At 36.8% G+C, this 18,489-nt stretch overlaps 4 protein-coding genes across 8 annotated transcripts; 1 reads left to right on the forward strand and 3 right to left on the reverse strand.

Annotated features, from left to right (window-relative positions):
• Positions 1–1,857: 1,857 nt before the first annotated feature.
• Positions 1,858–8,207, forward strand: lds (transcription termination factor lodestar). 3 transcript variants are annotated; one of them, XM_088192838.1, is made up of 15 exons: positions 1,858–2,211; positions 2,281–2,492; positions 2,815–3,051; positions 3,115–3,276; positions 3,337–3,466; positions 3,528–3,830; positions 3,894–4,016; positions 4,085–4,284; positions 4,350–4,559; positions 4,625–4,816; positions 6,949–7,090; positions 7,156–7,385; positions 7,448–7,732; positions 7,791–7,948; positions 8,015–8,207. In XM_088192838.1, exons 1-15 carry the CDS (start codon positions 2,046–2,048, stop codon positions 8,163–8,165), a joined length of 2,901 nt encoding a protein of 966 aa, XP_088048964.1. In that variant the 5' UTR covers positions 1,858–2,045; the 3' UTR covers positions 8,166–8,207. The 3 variants fall into 3 exon arrangements, 1 of the variants encoding a protein (XP_088048964.1); XR_015810757.1 differs by having other exon boundaries at positions 1,973–2,211; positions 7,778–7,948; XR_015810758.1 differs by having other exon boundaries at positions 1,973–2,211; positions 7,453–7,732.
• On the reverse strand, positions 8,197–9,980 carry Taf7 (TATA-box binding protein associated factor 7). The gene is made up of 6 exons (XM_088192871.1): positions 9,867–9,980; positions 9,586–9,798; positions 8,944–9,373; positions 8,599–8,886; positions 8,369–8,538; positions 8,197–8,306 (listed from the first exon to the last, which is right to left on the reverse strand). The coding sequence occupies exons 1-6, from the start codon at positions 9,957–9,959 to the stop codon at positions 8,268–8,270; spliced, it is 1,233 nt and encodes a 410-aa protein (XP_088048997.1). The 5' UTR covers positions 9,960–9,980; the 3' UTR covers positions 8,197–8,267.
• A 1,591-nt stretch (positions 9,981–11,571) lies between these two features.
• LOC148231552 (uncharacterized) lies at positions 11,572–13,693 on the reverse strand. The gene is made up of 9 exons (XM_088192862.1): positions 13,509–13,693; positions 13,014–13,445; positions 12,831–12,955; positions 12,656–12,766; positions 12,490–12,582; positions 12,256–12,429; positions 12,001–12,193; positions 11,790–11,942; positions 11,572–11,719 (listed from the first exon to the last, which is right to left on the reverse strand). Exons 1-9 carry the CDS (start codon positions 13,626–13,628, stop codon positions 11,627–11,629), a joined length of 1,494 nt encoding a protein of 497 aa, XP_088048988.1. The 5' UTR covers positions 13,629–13,693; the 3' UTR covers positions 11,572–11,626.
• Positions 13,694–15,561: 1,868 nt separating this feature from the next.
• On the reverse strand, positions 15,562–17,776 carry LOC148231553 (uncharacterized). 3 transcript variants are annotated; one of them, XM_088192857.1, is made up of 6 exons: positions 17,694–17,776; positions 17,559–17,623; positions 17,427–17,496; positions 17,316–17,365; positions 17,024–17,057; positions 15,562–16,951 (listed from the first exon to the last, which is right to left on the reverse strand). In XM_088192857.1, exons 1-6 carry the CDS (start codon positions 17,719–17,721, stop codon positions 15,702–15,704), a joined length of 1,497 nt encoding a protein of 498 aa, XP_088048983.1. In that variant the 5' UTR covers positions 17,722–17,776; the 3' UTR covers positions 15,562–15,701. The 3 variants fall into 3 exon arrangements, with proteins under 3 accessions (XP_088048983.1, XP_088048984.1, XP_088048985.1); XM_088192858.1 differs by lacking the exon at positions 17,427–17,496 and having other exon boundaries at positions 17,694–17,773; XM_088192859.1 differs by lacking the exon at positions 17,427–17,496 and having other exon boundaries at positions 17,559–17,636; positions 17,694–17,749.
• Between the last annotated feature and the right edge of the window lie 713 nt (positions 17,777–18,489).

The following is an 18,489-nucleotide window of genomic DNA, read 5'->3' on the forward strand; positions in this document are numbered from 1 at the left end:
GGTGTTCATATATTTTAGATGTACACCATAACTGTTTTTTTAATGTTTATTACTGTTTGTATAATGGCCAACATGACACATTTGTAATAAAAAAATGAAAATATATTTATTTATTTAAATTACATTAAGACCATCGTGACCTAACAGGTTGCTCCAATGCGTCACGATGCTCGAAACTAATACATTGTATTATTTCAAATCACATAAAAAATATATAACTAAAATAATACGTAAAAAGAAACAATAATAATTAAAAAAATCATAAAATATTAAAATTAATCGATACGAACCAGACCAGCTCACCGTATCTGACATTAAACAGGTCAATGTGCAATATCAGAATATTAAGGAGCCGGATGGTGACAGCCACAGGCGAGTCAGCAAGTGCGGACATCTTAGCCCTAACGGACATCAAAAGAGGACGCGATCGTGATACCCGAAAACGTTCTGGAACCGAAAACTGGAATTTCTCGAGAATAGTTTGATGTCGACAGCGCAGCAGAAATGCTTAGCGACATAAAACTTTCTGCGAGAACTCAGCGAATAGTATCCCAACTTTCCTAAAAGAAAGGCACTGCGATAGAAGAACGGATAATAACCAAATATCCTTTTATAAAGGTATCCTAAGAACCTTTTCCAAACTTTTTTTTTATTACTAAAATGGGGTATTCGGTTATTCGGGGATCCCAAATTTGAGATCCCAATTCCAGAATGCTACGAACTTAAGTGTCATAAATGAGAATGACTGACGGATCGTCAAAGTGAAATGCGTTCCTCATACCAAAACCGAGCGTCTTGGAAGATTTATCACAGATGTCGTGTACGTGTAGAGAGATCTCCACTTGCTATCAAAAGTGTTTTTGGATAGAAGTTTTTCTATCCAAAATGTTTCCACCGAGATCATAGGAATAAACTGATGGCGAACGGGACCGAGAAAATGCTTAAATAACTCGAGAATAGCCGAGTTAAATCATCCGAGCAACCATGGTCCGACATTTTTTTTAATATTAACCAATGACGAAACTTGTCGAAGCCCGTCTCCAAATCTGTATATACGACGTCCACTTGAATTCCCGAATCGAGAGATTTTGTCATGGTTTTGGTGAAAGATAGAAGGTTAGTATCAGTGGAACGGGAATAATAAAATGTATTATACCGATTTGCAAGTGCCGAACTGATATGATAGCTAGCAACTAACATTTGGTCCAAATACGTCAAATTATCGAGCAAGGTAAAAGAATCGGGAATTAACTTTCACACTCCATTGCTATACCGCTTTGTCAGAAAATTTCGCAGGAGAGAGATGGGTGAGTATATCTCATTTTATCTTGCACGGATTAGCTTATACGTGTGCGAGCGAGATGCACAAGTACGAGTAACATAGCGAGAGCATTGCTATTATGGCTTTCAATGCCTATAAGATAAGGATCTATAAATATTCTGAGTGGCGAATCAACGATCGATGCCGTCGAAAATATTTAAGCGCCTCCTATCCGTAGATGTAATAAAAAATTGTAATTAAACGACAGAAGACGTTTATTTGCATAAACCGCAAAAGTAAGCGATAAAATTATTTAGGAAAACTTTTGCCCCTAAAGGACTTCTTACATCTTCATACATAATATTGGACGAAGGCGTACGTGTAACTTTTGTTCTGCTAATAAAATTACGCGTATATCGTGTTGTATTTATCACACAGCTGTGTGTCAAGTGCATAAAGTAATTTTTTAATGTTATATGTTTATAAATGTATATTTTATTTTAAGTAATTTAGTATATTTTATTTTAAGTAATTTAGTATATTTTATTTTAAGTAATTAAGTAATAAAGAAAACATTTGAGAGGCCGCACGTGCTTGATGTCATCGGGTATGAGTAGGAAATACGTTTGCGTGCGTGCATAAACAATGAGGAAAAGGCATAACGTGATTAAAAATATCGACAGTTAATAGGATGTACTAGAATTGGTATTTTTATTAGATCATCTGACGTAGAATTTTGAGCGCTGGCAACACCTTGCAAATTCAAATCGGCCGTCCGTTCAAAATGGACGTTTCTTTCGTCGCGTATCGCTCCGCGAGCGAATCCTCGGACTGCTCTGCCGCGGAAGCAATAGAGGACAGCGAGGGCTCCTTCGACGTCGCGATGAAGTCGCGCACTCTGCCCCACGTGATCGTGGCGGACTCCGACGAAGATTCCGATGATTCCGAAGGTGAGTCGAGTCGAAAGTTTTCTTCTACTTAGAATCCGCTGTTATTTGATTGTGTCCCAATTCGCGCAGACGAATCCTTCGTCATCTCGATGCCGGGGAGAACTAGGAGAGCGGCTGCCAACAAGATATTGTCTGACTCGGAGGACGACGACGACAACGACAACGACGTCGGAGGAGAGAGAGTCCTCTCGGCCGCCACAAGGCTCAGCATATTCGGAGTTAAACGCTCCGACGACGGCTCTAGTGAGTCCGACTTCATCGAATCGGACAACGAGGGACAGGTATCGTAACACTTTTATTTCTTATAACTTCAGTCAGTCATCAATAAAATAGAGTAGAAGCAATGGCAGAACTTTAAATCCCCCCCCCCCCCTTTCTATAAATTCAAATAAAAATGTAACAAATATCAGAAACATGTAATATTATGTACATAAATAAAAAAATTAACAATTTATTATAAACAAACATTACAGGGATGTCATTTCAGTTTTTTAATGTAATATACGGCATCTAAATTAGTGATTAAGTTACGAAGTACATTTTTTTGTTCGTTTGTTTTTATCTTGAAAAAGTCGTAAGTCGAAATTCCACTGTACTTTTTAGAAAAGCGATTCTTCGCCTGATGTGAGCGTCTCGGATATGGCGCCAAATCCGCATGTCGAATTGCGGATTCCTTCACCGTTGATCACAGCCAACGTTGATCTGACTCAATTGGACATGTCCGTCATTGACTTGGACGACAGAGGCGGCGAGCGCAATGGCGACGGCGCCTGCGACATGTCGATCGTCGACTTGAGCAGCGACGAGGACGCTGACGTCATCATGTTGTCGCCGAAAACGGTGATTATGCCGATACTATTCTTAGACCGTCAGAGAGTGACTTCCTTGACTTTTTATTTTTAGCCTCGAAGCGAACCCCGAAGAATCGTACCCCCCGCGAGCGTGAAAAGGGAAGGAATTGATAAAACTTACCCCAACAGCGGAGTAAAGTATGTCTCCGAGCAGACGAAGCGAAACGAGCTCAAAAAGCTAGAGGAACTGCGGCAAGACTTGTCCAAGATCAAAGTGAGCGCCTATCTTTGACCCCTTTCTTTTACACTTGTGACTTATCCTTTTCGTCGTCAGACTCTATTGCAGACCATGAATGTCGTGACGCTTCCGGACGGAGGCGCCAAACTAGGCAAGCGGCTCGTAGACTTGCAAGCCGAAATAAAGAGGCAGCAGGAGACAGTGTCTAACATGGTGGTGGAACCCTGTGAGTTCGGATACTCGGATTGTCATATGTAAAATCGATTCTTATGTACGTTTACTTTTAGCCGCTCCGACAGTTCTGCAGGTGAAGAACGACGGCTTTGTCGCTTGGGACGAATTGAAAGAGGGGAGCGACGCCGTCAAACCGCGGATGCTGGGCGCTCAGGCGATGAACACTCATATGGTCCAGAGGGCTCTCACGTTGGAGAGGCTGCACGCGTTGCATTCGTCGATGGGAACCCGGCCGTCTGAGGATACGCGAGCGGATCCGCCGATAGGCCTCGTCGCCGAACTCATGCCTCATCAGCTGCAAGCCCTCGCCTGGTTGACGTGGAGGGAGACGGAGCTGCCGCGCGGCGGAATATTAGGTACACATTGTTCGTTCTCATATTTCGACTTATGTTCGTAAACGACGCTGGATTGCATTTCAGCCGACGACATGGGCTTGGGAAAAACCCTCACGATGATATCCCTTGTTTTGAGTGCCAAGGAGAGAGACTTGGACACGGACGACGACATCGAAAACGACGAGTGGTGCGGAAAAAATGGAAAACGTGAGCGATTCATTCTCGCAATCGGCGACTATCTCTCGGAATGTTTAAATTTTAAATTTAATTTTCAGTGATCCACGGCGGCACTCTTGTGGTGTGTCCCGCTTCTCTGCTCAACCAATGGTCCGAAGAGATCAAAAAGCATTGTAAGAAGGGCGTTCTCAAAGTTATCGTCCACCACGGCGCCAACAGAGAGACTAAAGCCCACCGCCTGGGGAGCGCCGACGTGGTAGTGACCACTTATAATATAATTCAGCGAGATTTTCAAAAGGTAACTGTTCTCGATATGCACTTTTGTTACTTATTATGATCAATGTGAAACTAATTCTCACACAGCAAGGAGTGTCGATGAGGATGCGATGGCGAAGGGTGATCCTAGACGAAGCGCACGTGGTTCGCAACCACAAATCGCTGACTTCTCAAGCTGCAGTCGCGCTGGCTGCTCGCACGCGCTGGTGCTTGACGGGAACCCCCGTGCAGAACAAAGATCTCGATTTGTTTTCGTTGCTCAAGTTCTTGCGCTGTTCCCCCTTTGATGAAATCGTCGTAAGTACTTCGCTTTCCCTATAACGATAATGTTTCGAACAATGCATTCATTTTCCTTTCACTAGGTTTGGAAGAAGTGGATCGACAACAAATCCACCGGCGGACAGGAACGTTTGACGGCCGTTCTCAAGACCCTCTTGCTGCGCAGGACTAAAGAGCAGCTGCAGAACGACGACAGTCTGATGAAACTGCCTGCGAAGACTGTTCGCCAAATCGACGTGGTCCTGTCTAGGGAGGAGATGAATGTGTATAAAAAGGTGAGTCATAGTAGTGAGCAACGTTCCCTCTGAGATACAAGCATCTCTGTGTGTAAAATAAAATGCACGGCACAATTTCTAAATTTAAGCGAACTTCAATTCGATGTATACATTATCTTTAATATAATCAAATATTTTTAATGCTAATAATCTTAGTTGATATTATTTATTAATAAAAGACGGTTTTCACTATTATTTATATTGTTAGGTACAGTGGACCCCCAATAACACTAGATTTGGGCGTGCTATTCGGGTTAGTTTAGTTGGGGGGACTAGAAAATATTCATACAATTTTTTGCAATACGAACGTACATATCAGGTGGTGAGATATTCTCCCTTTGGCTCGCTTACACGATAAGTTACGGGTGCGAGTGAGAGAGGAGAGCATGCAGCTGCATGCTCTTATATAGGTTACCGGACATGTATTTACGGGACAGCTAATTTTTTTCAACATTTTGTCTCACTGTTCAGATTAAGGTCGTCGGGACAGTTAAATGTTCCATATTCAAGTAATTGTCTGTTATAAGCTATATTCATAATATATTAAAGACAATTTTATTCCAATAAATATTTAACAAATTAAGGATAGTAGTATTTCGGAAAAGCTAAAGAAAATGTTTTTTGATGAAGTTACAGATTGCTATAAAACGGATGAATGCAATTAATGTGCAATCTTGCACATCCTCCGATTCTTGTGAAGAATTGAAATCAACACCCTCCAAAAATATATTCATTCTTAGTTCTGCCGATATTTTATTTGATATTTTGCAAAAAAAAACATTCAACATATATTATGAAATATATTGTGGAAATTTTGAATAACAAAAAAGATGATTTTGTTTCGCTATGGGACAATGTCAGGATTGAAGAGTTACATAGACAAAAAAATCACGATGATAATATAGGTCTGAAATTGAGGTATAAAGCTCGATATTTCGAAATACTTGAAACAATTTTCATGAATACTATCGATCGTTTTAAAGTTATTGATAATATATAATTAATGGCACTTTTTAACATGACTTTTAAGGAATATGAAAAGAATTTTCCAGTACCACTTTTTGTATCACTTCAACGCTCGTATGGAACTTTTTTAATTTTATGAGGTTGCAAAGTGAACTTATTTATATATATTCGTCACCAGAATTCCATTTAAAATCTATAAATTGCATTTATAATGTGATTATTATAAATTAACTAAAAAATATTTTAAGGAAGTGTTCAATTTAAAAAAATAATTTTTACCATACCGGTGACAAGTGCTTTTGTAGAAAGATCATTTTCTACAATGAAAAGAATAAAAACATTCACTAGAAATAGTCAAAGTAAGAATAGATTGTCAGCTCTTGCAATTAATATCAATCGAAAAAAACTTTTAGACTAATTAATGAAAGACAATATAAGAGCGTCGAATAAAATAAATACATAATATGTTCATTAAATAAAAAAAATAATTTAAAAATATAGTTTATAAATATAGACCACATGCCCTGTTTCAAAAGTCACCGCACGCTACTGGTACATATATAAAAAATAAACCTATTTGCAGAACTCAAATGAGTCACTTAAAATCATCAAACGGATCACTTAGTGACCCGCGGGTCATAGGTTGCTGAGTCCTGGTCAAAAGTGTAGCACTGTTGCAACTCAATTCTTTCACAGCAGCCTCCATTTAAGCAAGTACATTGAGTACATTTTTTTAATTACTAATTTAATTTTCTGAAGTTGTATCCAAATTCATATCTGTTAATTTATTATATGTGTTGACGTTGGAACGAGAAGATTATTTTAACTATTTACGAATGAACGAAGAAACACACTCTAGTGTCACTCCCATGATTAAAAAAGAAGACACCGTTGTGCGAAAAGCTATTTCCCCACATGAAAGGTTGATGGCAGCTTTAAGGTTTCTCGCAACAGGGAGAAGTTACGAAGATATTATAGCATATTTTAAGCTAAATATCTAACATTTTTTAAAAATATTTCATCATTTAAAATTTACGAATATCGCTCGAGTATTTTAAAAAATACACGATTATCAAGTACTTAAAAAATAGACGAGTATTCTCAAGTACTCTAATTGTAGACTAGTAGTGATCCGATTTTATCATCACGTCATTTTCTTTCAACAGGTGTTGCTGTTTTCCAAGACGCTGTTCGGTCAGTTTCTACAGCAGCGCTCAGAAAGACGAGGCGATTACCATGGTGCGGAAGGCGTCGGCGATAACCGAGAAGCAGTGGAGAGAATGCACAAATTAATGTTAAACGTTTGTGGTTAGTCATTTTGAAAGATCAGACTTTTGAATAGACACATTCTCACGCTGCAACTTCTTTCGCAGGTCCCAAAAATACAGAGATCAAGTCTCATCAGATCCTTGTGTTGCTACTTCGGCTACGTCAAATTTGCTGCCACCCAGGACTCGTTAACTCGATGCTGGACGACGAACAGTGCGGAGATGATTTGGACGGTTCGACAGCGCAGTCCGACGGTCCCGATGATATGGATCTGCTCGGCGAAATATCAAGACTGAATTTGGAGGAATACGAACCTCAACCGGAACGCAGAACGGTACTTTTTCATTTGATTTAGAATTCTATTAGACGTCCTTTACGACTTTTGTATATGATCAGAGCAGCGAGAGAGGAGCTAGAAACATTCTGCACGTCTCTAATCCGGTCTTCGATTTGGGCAGGAGGAGCGCCAAGATTCAGTCGGTGCTCGATTGCTTGAAAGAGAATGTGCTAAACGTGCCGGACAAGGCGATAGTGGTTAGTCAATGGACGAGCGTATTGGAGATTGTCAAAAACAATCTGAAAACCTTGGGGGTAAAATTAACCACGCTCAGCGGCAAAGTGCCGGTGCCTGCGCGTCAAGAGATTGTCCGCAGTTTCAACGATCCTAAATCTGGAGTAAAGGTAATCGTAGATTTGCACCATCACCGTACGACTCGAATCAATCAGTCTCATCTTACAGGTGCTCCTGCTCTCTCTGTGCGCTGGAGGAGTCGGACTTAATCTAGTCGGAGGCAATCACTTGCTGCTGATAGACCTTCATTGGAACCCGCAGCTCGAGTCTCAGGCCCAGGACAGAATTTACCGCTTCGGCCAGACCAAGCCTGTCCACATATATAAGTGAGCGGCTCGAATAACAGGTATTTTCGTTTGTTAGAATCTTCTGTAATTTTTACTCGATTTCAGATTCGTCTGCACAGATACCGTTGAAAGCAGCATCAAAAAAATCCAAGACAAGAAGTTAGAACTCGCCGAGAACATGCTAACTGGCGCTAAGAACATACATTCGTCTAAGCTGTCCATCGAGGATTTGAAACTCATGTTCAACATGACTTGACGACATGAATTTGTAAATAATAAGAGCGTTATTGTATTATTATATTTTATTTTGTTACAACAAATTTGAATAAAGAAAGTAAAAAAGGTAGGCAAGTCATACTCAATCGGTTCGGCGCAGCGTATTCTGCAACTCTCGATACTGAAACAAATCAATAGGTTAACTACGATCGACCGAGAGCGGCGTCGTCTTCGAAGTCTCACCTCCATCTCTTTGTACACGATATCCTGGGTGAGGTTGTCCAGAAACTCTTGAAACCGCTGACGCAAAGCGAGATTCTCCATGGACGCCACCTCTTGCTCTTTCTTGGCCCTTTGACTCCGCAGCGACTGCAGCTCCTGGTGTAGCTGTTCGATCTGCTGCTGTATGTGCTCTGAAAGACAATTGGAAGTTAACGCTTGTCTAAAAAAGCGATTCAGATAAACGAACTCACCTTTGCTACGGTTCCTATACTGGCCCGGATCCGCAGGGCGGCTCGCTTCGGTTCGCCCCGAGGGACTATCGCTCCGCTTGCTGCCGCCCGCACCCCGAAACATATCAGAGGCGAACTGAGTAGGCAAATCGTTGCGGCGGTCCTGCTGACGGCCGTCCTGCGCCGAGTCCGAATCAGAAAGGCGACTGTCGTACTCGGACAGTCGACTATTGTCATTGAGCTCAGCGTTAAGATTAGACCCGAGCTCTTCGTCAGAGTCGCTGACAGCGCCGCCGAATATGTCTCTTTCTAAAGTAGAATATATAGTAACAATAGTAATGAAGCATAAATTTACGGGGAACTTACCAACGTCTGCACCGGGAGCTTCGCCAGCAGGCTCGCTCTTGACGCTCTGCTCCTGCTTGGGCGTCCTGCTTTCTTGCTTAATCTTGGGAATTCTCTCCTTTTTGACGGGCGCGTCGCCCGGTTCAGAGCCACCGGGGTTGTCGCCCTTGGCCGTCTGGTCTTCCTCTTCGCTCAGCACCTCCCACTTGACGCTGACAGCGTCATTGTCGATTCTAAGCAACCGCTTCACCTCCTTCTCTATTTCGGGCGCCTCGGCGTACTTCTTCTTGAGCGTCTTCCGGAAGCGTCTCTTGCGGACGTTTTTAGCTGGCGGAGTAACTCCATGCGGCCACAGAAACTTCTTCTCTACCTTAAATGGGTCCTTCTTTTTATTCTTAGCAACGTTTTCATCTTCTGGTGGCAGTTGTTCGGCTTCCTCCTTGCATATCATCTATAATGGGGAAATTAAATAGACAGTCAAGTATAAATATTAATAATGTGACCAGATTTTGAAAATATCACAAGACACTAAAATCTCGAAAATTTTTGTTCAATGAGGATAAATTTTTGCAAGAGCTAAAGAAAAATCATTTCAGAAATTTATGTTAAAGAAGGTCGTCTGGTCACTCTGGTATATTTTGACACGATTCGTCAATCACTTACCATCTGGCATATATCAGCCGTCTTATAGAAGCTTTTGTTGTCAATAGTCTTGAGCGACTCGATGACGGTTGGCAGGTCGATGACTTTGGCGTGCATCAACCAGTGGTCGACGCGCACCTCGCCGTACCGCATGTCGTTCTCGAGCCGGACCGTGCAGCGGTCGCGAAGGTTGGCGCCTGAGCGCAGCAGTTCCCTCAGAACCTTGGCGGGCTCCTGCGGAAGAGACGAATCAGATGTGAAGGGAGAAAAATAGCACGAGGCGAGAGCGGAGAGACGCTTACCTCCGGCATGCGCATAATGAACTGCGACTCGAGCTCGAGGGGCGCTTCCGCCTCGCGGCGCGCCTCGGCCTGCTGCAGATGCGACCGACTCATCACGATGACAGCTGTCAGACTGCGGGTGTTGCCAACGCATCGTATTTCGCTTCGCTTTAATTTACGCGCATGCGCATACATAATTTGCATTCGAAAGCCAGAAAATCGTATCATTGCACATGCGCATTAAAAATTTTGGTGTGCAAGATATGAAGTGTAACGAAAAAAAAAGAGGTTCATTGACACTTTCTTGCGTTTATTATGATAATGCTGATTTAATAGGAGTAAACATTGCAATTTTTTATTTAATTATTATTCTAAAACATTTAATTTCCACATTTATGGGAAAAACTACTGAGACGGAATTTAGCAATATCAATAACTTAATTAAATAAAGCGAATTGGATTCCAGAAATAGCATATCTTGCAGATATTTTTGCGTATTTAAATGAATTTAACACTTCCCTCCAAGAGACAAATATTGATATTTTTCAAAATAAAGTAGATGCTATTATTCTCAAATTCAAATTTTTGGCAAATTGTATTTTAATGGAAAGTATTGAACGCTTTTTTAATTAACACAATATTTTAGTAATAAAAATGTTAAATATAATTTGTTGCAGCATTCGGCAAATTTTCAAAAAATATTTCTGGCCAAAAAGAAAGACGCCAGAAACTGGTAATAATTTATTTGTATTACACAAGTGCAGCAAACTATTGTGGATGAGTATTGTTTTTCTTTGAGCGCTGATGGAAAAACTGGCGAAGGGATGACGTCCAGTGGGTGATCCTCGTAGATCTCGTAGTCCAGTGATGTTCCTCTTGCTGTCTGCCGATGTCCTTTATCCATATAATTACCGTGGTTACGGTGATTTAGTGCACAAATTTCAAGAAAAACCCAACAGTATGTACTCGAAAATATTACTTAACAATTTTTTATTTACATAAATTAAAACGGGATAAAAATTTTAACATTCCTCTTCTTCACAACAATATTCTAATCTAACCTGTTGTTTTCTTAGAATATGTTTTGTGGGGGCCCATAGCGACGCAATATGTGTATAATTACCACCCGTCACTATCCGTACGCCAAAAAAATATTACAAAACCGCAGTGATGTAATTCTAAAAAAATAGTAACGGAATGGAACTTTAAAGTAAGCAATGAGATTTCAGTTTATGGTTGATTGCTTATTTTGTTTGTACAATTGAGCGTCCAATTGCACGCTTTTATATCTCATCACTTAATATGCGAGCAAGTGAAGTACAAAATTAATGCTCCGGCACTATTTAATTTAACACTACGTATTTGTTCCAATTCGAAAGCGAACTTCTTGATGGAAGTGGATTCAGTTAGGGAAGGTCATTCGACTTTATTTACCATATCTTTTGCTTAGATTTTTCTCACTCAAATATTCAATTAGTTTATTTATCACACGTAGAAAAATTCTGTTCATTAAGTCACAAATATATGAGCTTTATGCAAGTCCTTGTGACTAAACAATACTTATTTTTTTTCTTAATCGGATCTGGAAATTCTCCTATATATCAGATTTTGGCAACCGAAGCATTAACTAACTTGGACTCAGGAATAATTATATGAGGTCAAACAATATCGAAAAAAAAACAATCGCCAAATCAGCCTCTATAGTCAATTAAAAATATATAACGTGTTTTGTCTACATATAAAAAACATATACTTTATTTTTAAAATCACATTATTCACTATTATAAAGATAATGGTAAAGTACTGTTAAGTAACATATGATTAATTCCTTCAGTAATGCAGTAATTTTCATTTGTACTTGTTTCTGTAGCGACCTAGAAATAATATTGTTTTTAATACATAAATACAATTTATTGTAATTGATATATTTTATTTAAAACATACAATAGCATTTCTTTGTTTCAGCATCTTATCTCTTTTATGCTCTTCGCCATGCATCTTTTTACGGTGTGAATAATAATTGCCTGATGATGCAAATTCCTTTGGACAAAAGGGACAGGAGTATTTGCGTTCACCAGTGTGTTGAGCCATGTGATCCTAAATATTTTATATATTTATAATTTAGCAAAATATATAATGATCTAAAATGGCTTACCCTTAAAATAATGTTCAATTTGAACCGTTTTCCGCATACATTGCAAATGTACGGTTTATGATTTGAATGCTTAACTAGCATGTGTTGTTTTAAGGATGCCTTCCTAGGAGTGCTATAATCGCATTGTAAGCATTTTGATCGTACGCTGCTGTGCCGTCTACTATGAAGTTGTAATGTTTTCTTGTTTTTACATCTGTAGATAATTAGGTTACCAAAGTTATAGAGAAAACCTTTTTTCAATATATTGAAACTTACATAGATCCACAGATTTGGCATTGAACTTTTTTAGACCCGTTAGGATCGTGCGTATCTAAATGATCGGAAAAACTCTGCTGATATTTGAAGCTTTTTCCGCATTCGGAGCATAAATACTTTGGTTTAGAATGTACTAATGTAACGTGTGTTAGCAAAGAAGTCGTGGAAGTAAATCTAAAATTAAATTCATAATATAAATAATTGACAAAAAAGCACTTTGATTAATTTATTTACATTTTAGAGCACAACTCGCAGCTATAAGACTTCTTCTGCTCCTTTGGAATGTGAGTTAATTTGTGATAGTTTAAACTAGGCTTTTTAGCAAAGCTAAAATGTCAAATTTGTTATTATGTTATCTATTATTAATGATTTTACAATTGTTACTTCTACGATACACTACCATCTCCCGCACTCATCGCATTTATACGATCTCTCCGATTCCGGTAAATGTATTTCGAGATGCGGTTTTAAAGCGCCAAGTCTAGTGAACTCTTTTTTGCAAATGGGACATCTGTAATAGACATAATAATTAGTAGCTTAATTCAAATGTATATAAACAAGAGGAACAAACATACTCAAAAGCTGACGGCTGCAAGTGTCTGGCCATGTGCATATAAATTATACTTTTTTGGAACAAATTCTTTTCACAACATGTCACAAAACCTTTTTTTCCATGTTCGGCCGGAAAATGGTCTAGTAACTATAATAAAAAATTATAAGTTTATTGCTCAACAATAATATGAAGATAAAATATTTACCTTAGCGAGACTATCAAATTTAGGTTTGTTTAAGCACAAGGAGCATTCCATGTTGAAAAACGTATTAGCAACACGTTCCAAAGCCGAACCTCTAATGACAAACTTGCCATTTTCAATTAATTTTTTTGGCAGATCAGTTCTATTACTCAACATTTCTTTACTTATGTTTACTTCGCAAAATTCTTTACAATCTATAGATTCATTTTGTTCATTATCGATAGACTCTGACGTATTTCGAACATTTTCCGATTCATATTCAATCGTTGAAATTATATTAGATTTTCTCTTAGCCGATGGTTTGAATTTATTCTTGCGCAGTTTTAGTAACCGTTGATTTTCTTGAACTTTTGTGTAAAACTCATAATATTCTTCGACCAACTTGACACAATTAAAGCATATCATCGAGCTAGCGCCTGAACGCGTCGTTAATATCTAAAGATCGAATAAAAATGGTTACATTTTAAACCCAACAAGTAAATTGTTTGCGCAACTTACACATAATGAAAACATCTGTTCGATGGCGTCTTTCAACGGTAAAACTGGACAAGATGGGTCACAAAAGTCGTAAATTGGATTGCCTGATAGACACAAACGACACTCTTCTCTTTTTGTCATCGCAATGTGCGTTTTTAAAATGAATCGTTTATTTGTAAACAAGCTGTCAAACAAACCACCATAGAAACATTGGTCTTAATAGTAATTTATTTGACCATAACTTTTGACGTATTCTAGTTTTCATGCTGTGGTAATATCGAATATTTACGTCGAATTGTACTAAAATTTATTTCAAAGCACAAGGACGTCATTGAGGAGAAGAGCAGATGAGGGCATTTGCCATTAGCATTCCAGGAATATATTTGTAAAATAATGCAAGAGAAAAAGACAAAATGTACGCTAATTTTTACACTCTTTTAAGTAGTGTTGCTGTGTCGGTTCTCTTTACAGCGCTTTCATAAGAAAGCTTTCATTGTTACCACTAGAGTAGTGTTTAACTTATTGGTGGCTTGGGCTGTTTTATCTTTTGGTCATAATGACATTTATAACATACTTATTTCTAATAAATAAAAAGAAGATAAAGCAGATAAAATGCCTTGGATTTTTATAAAAGAAAGCTTTTAAAAATGAGTCACAGAAGTAATCGCATGGGTGCAGATCATTAAACTTCTCGGACGGGTCGTCTCTTAAGATATGTTAACGTTATATTTTTACCTTATATTGATAACTTATGTTTATATCTAAATGATAAGTCGTACAAATTACATTTGCCAAGATCAGTGAAAGAAACGTTAATTCTTTTCTAATTTTTAAATATTTATATAAAGATTACACTAGTTCATCAATAGCAAAAATCTTTTACGGTTTATAAACACATTATATATTTTATAATAAAATTTAATTTGTATTTTCGCTCTAGAATTTGTAATCGAATGGCATTTTATTGCTTTTCGCGTGGATTTTTGACTTCTGAGAAGTGATAATTATTTTTTTGCGGTCTTATATTGGTCAAAATTTGGTTTATGTGCTTCATTCGATTTTCATTTATTGTAAGTCGTAATGTTATTATAAAAAGTAATAATATAAAGCGATGGCACGATTTTATTGCTTTTGACCTGGACTAAACAAAGACCCTTGTGAATTTGGTCAGAAAAATTCATGTCATTTAATGAAATTAAAATATTAAAAAAACGATCACTGGCTAATCAACGTTTGGCCCTCCTCCTTGGAAAAAGCTGAAATGACGTGTCTGTCTGTTACTTCATAAAAGATAATAAACATGGATATTTATATTATTTTTTTTCAATTCATAAAAGTTATATCGAACATTCCGTGTAAATTCTAAAACACACTCTGCCATACAAAAGACCCATATAATTCTATGATAAATTGGAAGCACGTATAATTCTATTGAAAATAATTCATTTTAATATATCTACAAATGTTTTTGAGCAAACCTAAAGATACATCGTTAGATAAAGGTTCTAATATTCCGTTCAAGTAATCTTCAACCTTTAAATATATGTAACAACTGTGATGTAAGGTTCAAAAGTTGATGACGACTAGGTCCGTCATGCCTGTGTCAAACGCCGTGAAAGGGTGGAGGATTATCGGCGAAAAGTGTGAATTTGGATTTACCGATTTTTTTACCAGTACTGAAGGTCAAAAATTGTAATTGATCTGTGTATATATTTTCGAGTTGATGTTCTCTGAATTTAAACTCGCCGTTGTAGTAGTATTTTTTTAAAAGTTATATACATGTACGAGTGAACGGTGGAAGAGGCACCACCGCCGTTGTCATCCCGCCGAGGTCCACCAAAAGAAATTACCGGCAAGATTTATCCAAAATGAATGTTTTAATAAATAGTCCCCCATAATACGATATCCTTGTTTTTATGATTTAATTAAATAAAAATCAATATTTTAATCGTCATAAAACTGGTCTAAAAAAATATTTTGAGTTTGTTTTTGTAACCTTAGTAACATAAATTAGCATATTTTAAAAATAAACTTTATTTATTAAGTTTTAGTTGAAAAATATAAATAAATAACATTTCGGAAAATTTGATTTTTAATGTCTCTTTATACAAAATATAATAAAAAATATTTTATTTACATATAATAAGAGTTAATAAATACTTTGATATCTACTATATATTATTGATATATATATGTATATTGAAATTTCTTCTTTTACCAATTATGAATATTCATGTGGTGTAAAATGTAGTTTCTAGTTTTAAACGCTTTCCCACACTTATCGCATGCAAAATCATTCGAGTCACTATGAATCTTCATATGCTGATAGAGGCAGTTTTTAGTTTTAAAAGCTTTACCGCAATTCTCACAATTAAAGCAATAAAAGTCTCTGTGAACGTTCATATGACTCGCGAGTGACTTTCTAGTTTTAAACGCTTTGCCGCACATGATGCATTTAAAGTCATAAGATTCTCGGTGAATATCCTTATGTTGCGAAAGGCAATGTTTACTTTTAAATACCTTTCCACACTCGCCGCATTGAAAACCGCATGAATTGCAATTAATGTTCATAGGCTGCAAAAGGCCGTCTTTCGTTCTATGCTTGCTACATTGAAAGTAAGTAGAATCATTATGAATGTTCATATGTTGCGATATTCTCTTCTTAGTCTTGAACGCCTTTCCACATTTGTCACATTCAAAGTTATAAGTCTCACTATGAATATTAATATGCTGTAAAAGACCGTTCTTAGTTACGAATCCTTTTTTGCACTTGCCGCATTCGAAACCGTTGGAAACATTGTGTACGTTTATATGCTGTTGAAGGCTAGTTTTAGTCACAAACGCTTTTCCGCACTTGTCGCATTCAAAGTCGTAAGAAGCGCAATGGAAAGCGTTCTTATGATGATTGAGCGCTTCTTTAGTCTTGAATACTTTTCCACACTCGCTGCATTGAAGGATTTGAGCGTCGGTATGTTTGTTCGTATGCTTTGTGAGGTAACTTTTAGTTTTGAACGCTTTACCGCATCTTTCGCATTTGAAATTGTTGGTGTCGCTGTGAATGTCCATGTGTCTCGATAGATAATCCTTGGTTGAGAATGTTTTCTTGCATTTACCGCATTGAAAGTCTGAAGAATCTGTATGAATGTTCATATGCTTCAAGAGGCTCTTTTTAGTTTTAAAAGCTTTCACACACTTTTCGCATTTAAAATCTAACGATTCACTATGAATATTCATATGTTGTATTAGAGTTTTTTTAGTTTTTAATACTTTTTCGCATTTGATACATTTAAAAGAATTTTCCTGCGCTTTTATCTGTTCCGCAATACATGGCTTAAGATCAAACGGTGTTTCAAAACTATCCTGTTTATAGTTATATAAGTCTGTGCGTACGTTGAGGTTCTGTGGAAAAACTTGATCATTCTGGAGTGGAAATCGTTGTGTAATAATTGAATTTTCTCCAAAATCTGCGAAAAAATAAAAACTTTTGAAGAATTGCCACAAATCTCATCAAATCTTCTATATATCTCCAATGTTACCTGAGGATTTATGATACGAGTCGCATCTTCGTTGCTAAAAATGATTCAAAATTAGAACATTAATTTATGCAGTTTTTATAAGAGGTTTTTCGGTACTTTCCTGTTATCGGGGGGCAAATTTATTCATTTGCTTATAAATTTTATTTATTTAAACACTCCATGAATAACTCTCTGCAGCGAATCTACTAATAAAACTACATTCATAATTGTATATAAATAAATAAATATTTTTTTACAATAAATTTGACCCTCGAAAACAGGAAAGTATCAGTTTTTCAATAGAAAGACATACCTGTATGCCAATAATATCACTATTAAGTACATCTTTTATGTCATTAGATTCTAAAAAAACACACAAATGTAAGTCAAAATATTATAATGTAAAATGGTACTATTATTTTACCTTTTTTAATTTTGCAATTTCGTTTATTATTTTCTTCATTGCTATCGTATTCTATCTTTATATTTTCATGCTTTAATACGAAAAACATAAGTTTAGTTTTTATGACTATTCAATAAAAGTTATTTTGTTTACCTTTACTACACATTTGACTGTGTCGAAAGAGTTGAAAGTTTCTTCTTGATTTTCAACTCCTGGTTCTAAAATGCATATCTATTATATTAAAAAAGCATTTATTAAATTAAAGTTAATGAATTATTAACATCATACCAGTTTTAATAAAATGTGAAAATGACATTTTAGTGTCGAGATTATAACAATCCACAACAAACGTCAGACGCCATGTACATTTTTGACATAAACACTACAAATTTCGTCCATGTCATAATTCTCGAAATTTAATTAAAAAATAAAGATGAAATTTTAAATAAATAAATAAATTATTAATTATATATGAAAAATATATATGTATATTAAATATATTTTACTCATTCATAAATATTTCCAGACTTTATCTCTAGCACATAAATTTATGTTTTTTGAATAGATCAGTGTACGCCATGACTTTAAATTTTTTACACATACTAGGGGCGAGTCACAAGAATAAAGTCGTATACGTCGCATGAAAATGCGATTGTGTGCTGTTTTTGTTTCTACATGCGCTGCAATATTCTGATATGCATTTTTGCAAACGGAATGTAAACAAATTTCTTAAATTGACTATTTCACTTCAGACTCAATCAAGTCATTCGTATATTTAATCGCAAGGTCCATAGAATATCTACTTAGCTCAGTTTCATCTAGCGATATTATGTTCAAACTAATAAAAAAGTCAAAATCTTGTTGATACGATACGTTTTATTAATACCCATACACTGTTTACTCAATTATTGAGATAACAGTGTATGGGTATTTAATACAAAATTTCTCATCCTCATTTAAATTAGCATAATCATCAGAAGCTTCATATTTAAATTGTTTCGTTTTCTTTTTTCCTTAAATATATGGCCTATATTCAACGACATTCATTCATTTCTGTGTTTCTCAGAGTTTATATTAGATTACT

Source organism: Plectrocnemia conspersa, unplaced genomic scaffold (assembly GCF_051122295.1).
Source record: "Plectrocnemia conspersa isolate PC_06_02 unplaced genomic scaffold, ASM5112229v1 ptg000009l, whole genome shotgun sequence".
Lineage (NCBI taxonomy): Eukaryota > Metazoa > Arthropoda > Insecta > Trichoptera > Polycentropodidae > Plectrocnemia > Plectrocnemia conspersa.

Excerpts from the sequence above, each read along its gene's own strand:
- LOC148231552 (XM_088192862.1), bottom strand. The coding sequence starts at position 13,628 with ATGACAAAAAGAGAAGAGTGTCGTTTGTGTCTATCAGGCAATCCAATT. Across the intron at positions 13,446-13,508 it reads AACAGATGTTTTCATTATGT|ATATTAACGACGCGTTCAGG; the intron begins GTAAGTTGCGCA and ends TTCGATCTTTAG. Across the intron at positions 11,720-11,789 it reads TGAAACAAAGAAATGCTATT|GTCGCTACAGAAACAAGTAC; the intron begins GTATGTTTTAAA and ends TATTATTTCTAG.
- Taf7 (XM_088192871.1), bottom strand. The coding sequence starts at position 9,959 with ATGAGTCGGTCGCATCTGCAGCAGGCCGAGGCGCGCCGCGAGGCGGAA. Across the intron at positions 9,799-9,866 it reads TCATTATGCGCATGCCGGAG|GAGCCCGCCAAGGTTCTGAG; the intron begins GTAAGCGTCTCT and ends TCTCTTCCGCAG. Across the intron at positions 8,887-8,943 it reads AGCTCCCGGTGCAGACGTTG|AAAGAGACATATTCGGCGGC; the intron begins GTAAGTTCCCCG and ends ATTCTACTTTAG.
- LOC148231553 (XM_088192857.1), bottom strand. The coding sequence starts at position 17,721 with ATGTCATTTTCACATTTTATTAAAACTG. Across the intron at positions 17,497-17,558 it reads CAGTCAAATGTGTAGTAAAG|CATGAAAATATAAAGATAGA; the intron begins GTAAACAAAATA and ends TTCGTATTAAAG. Across the intron at positions 16,952-17,023 it reads CTCGTATCATAAATCCTCAG|ATTTTGGAGAAAATTCAATT; the intron begins GTAACATTGGAG and ends ATTTTTTCGCAG.
- lds (XM_088192838.1), top strand. The coding sequence starts at position 2,046 with ATGGACGTTTCTTTCGTCGCGTATCGCTCCGCGAGCGAATCCTCGGAC. Across the intron at positions 3,052-3,114 it reads TCATGTTGTCGCCGAAAACG|CCTCGAAGCGAACCCCGAAG; the intron begins GTGATTATGCCG and ends TTTTATTTTTAG. Across the intron at positions 3,467-3,527 it reads TAACATGGTGGTGGAACCCT|CCGCTCCGACAGTTCTGCAG; the intron begins GTGAGTTCGGAT and ends GTTTACTTTTAG.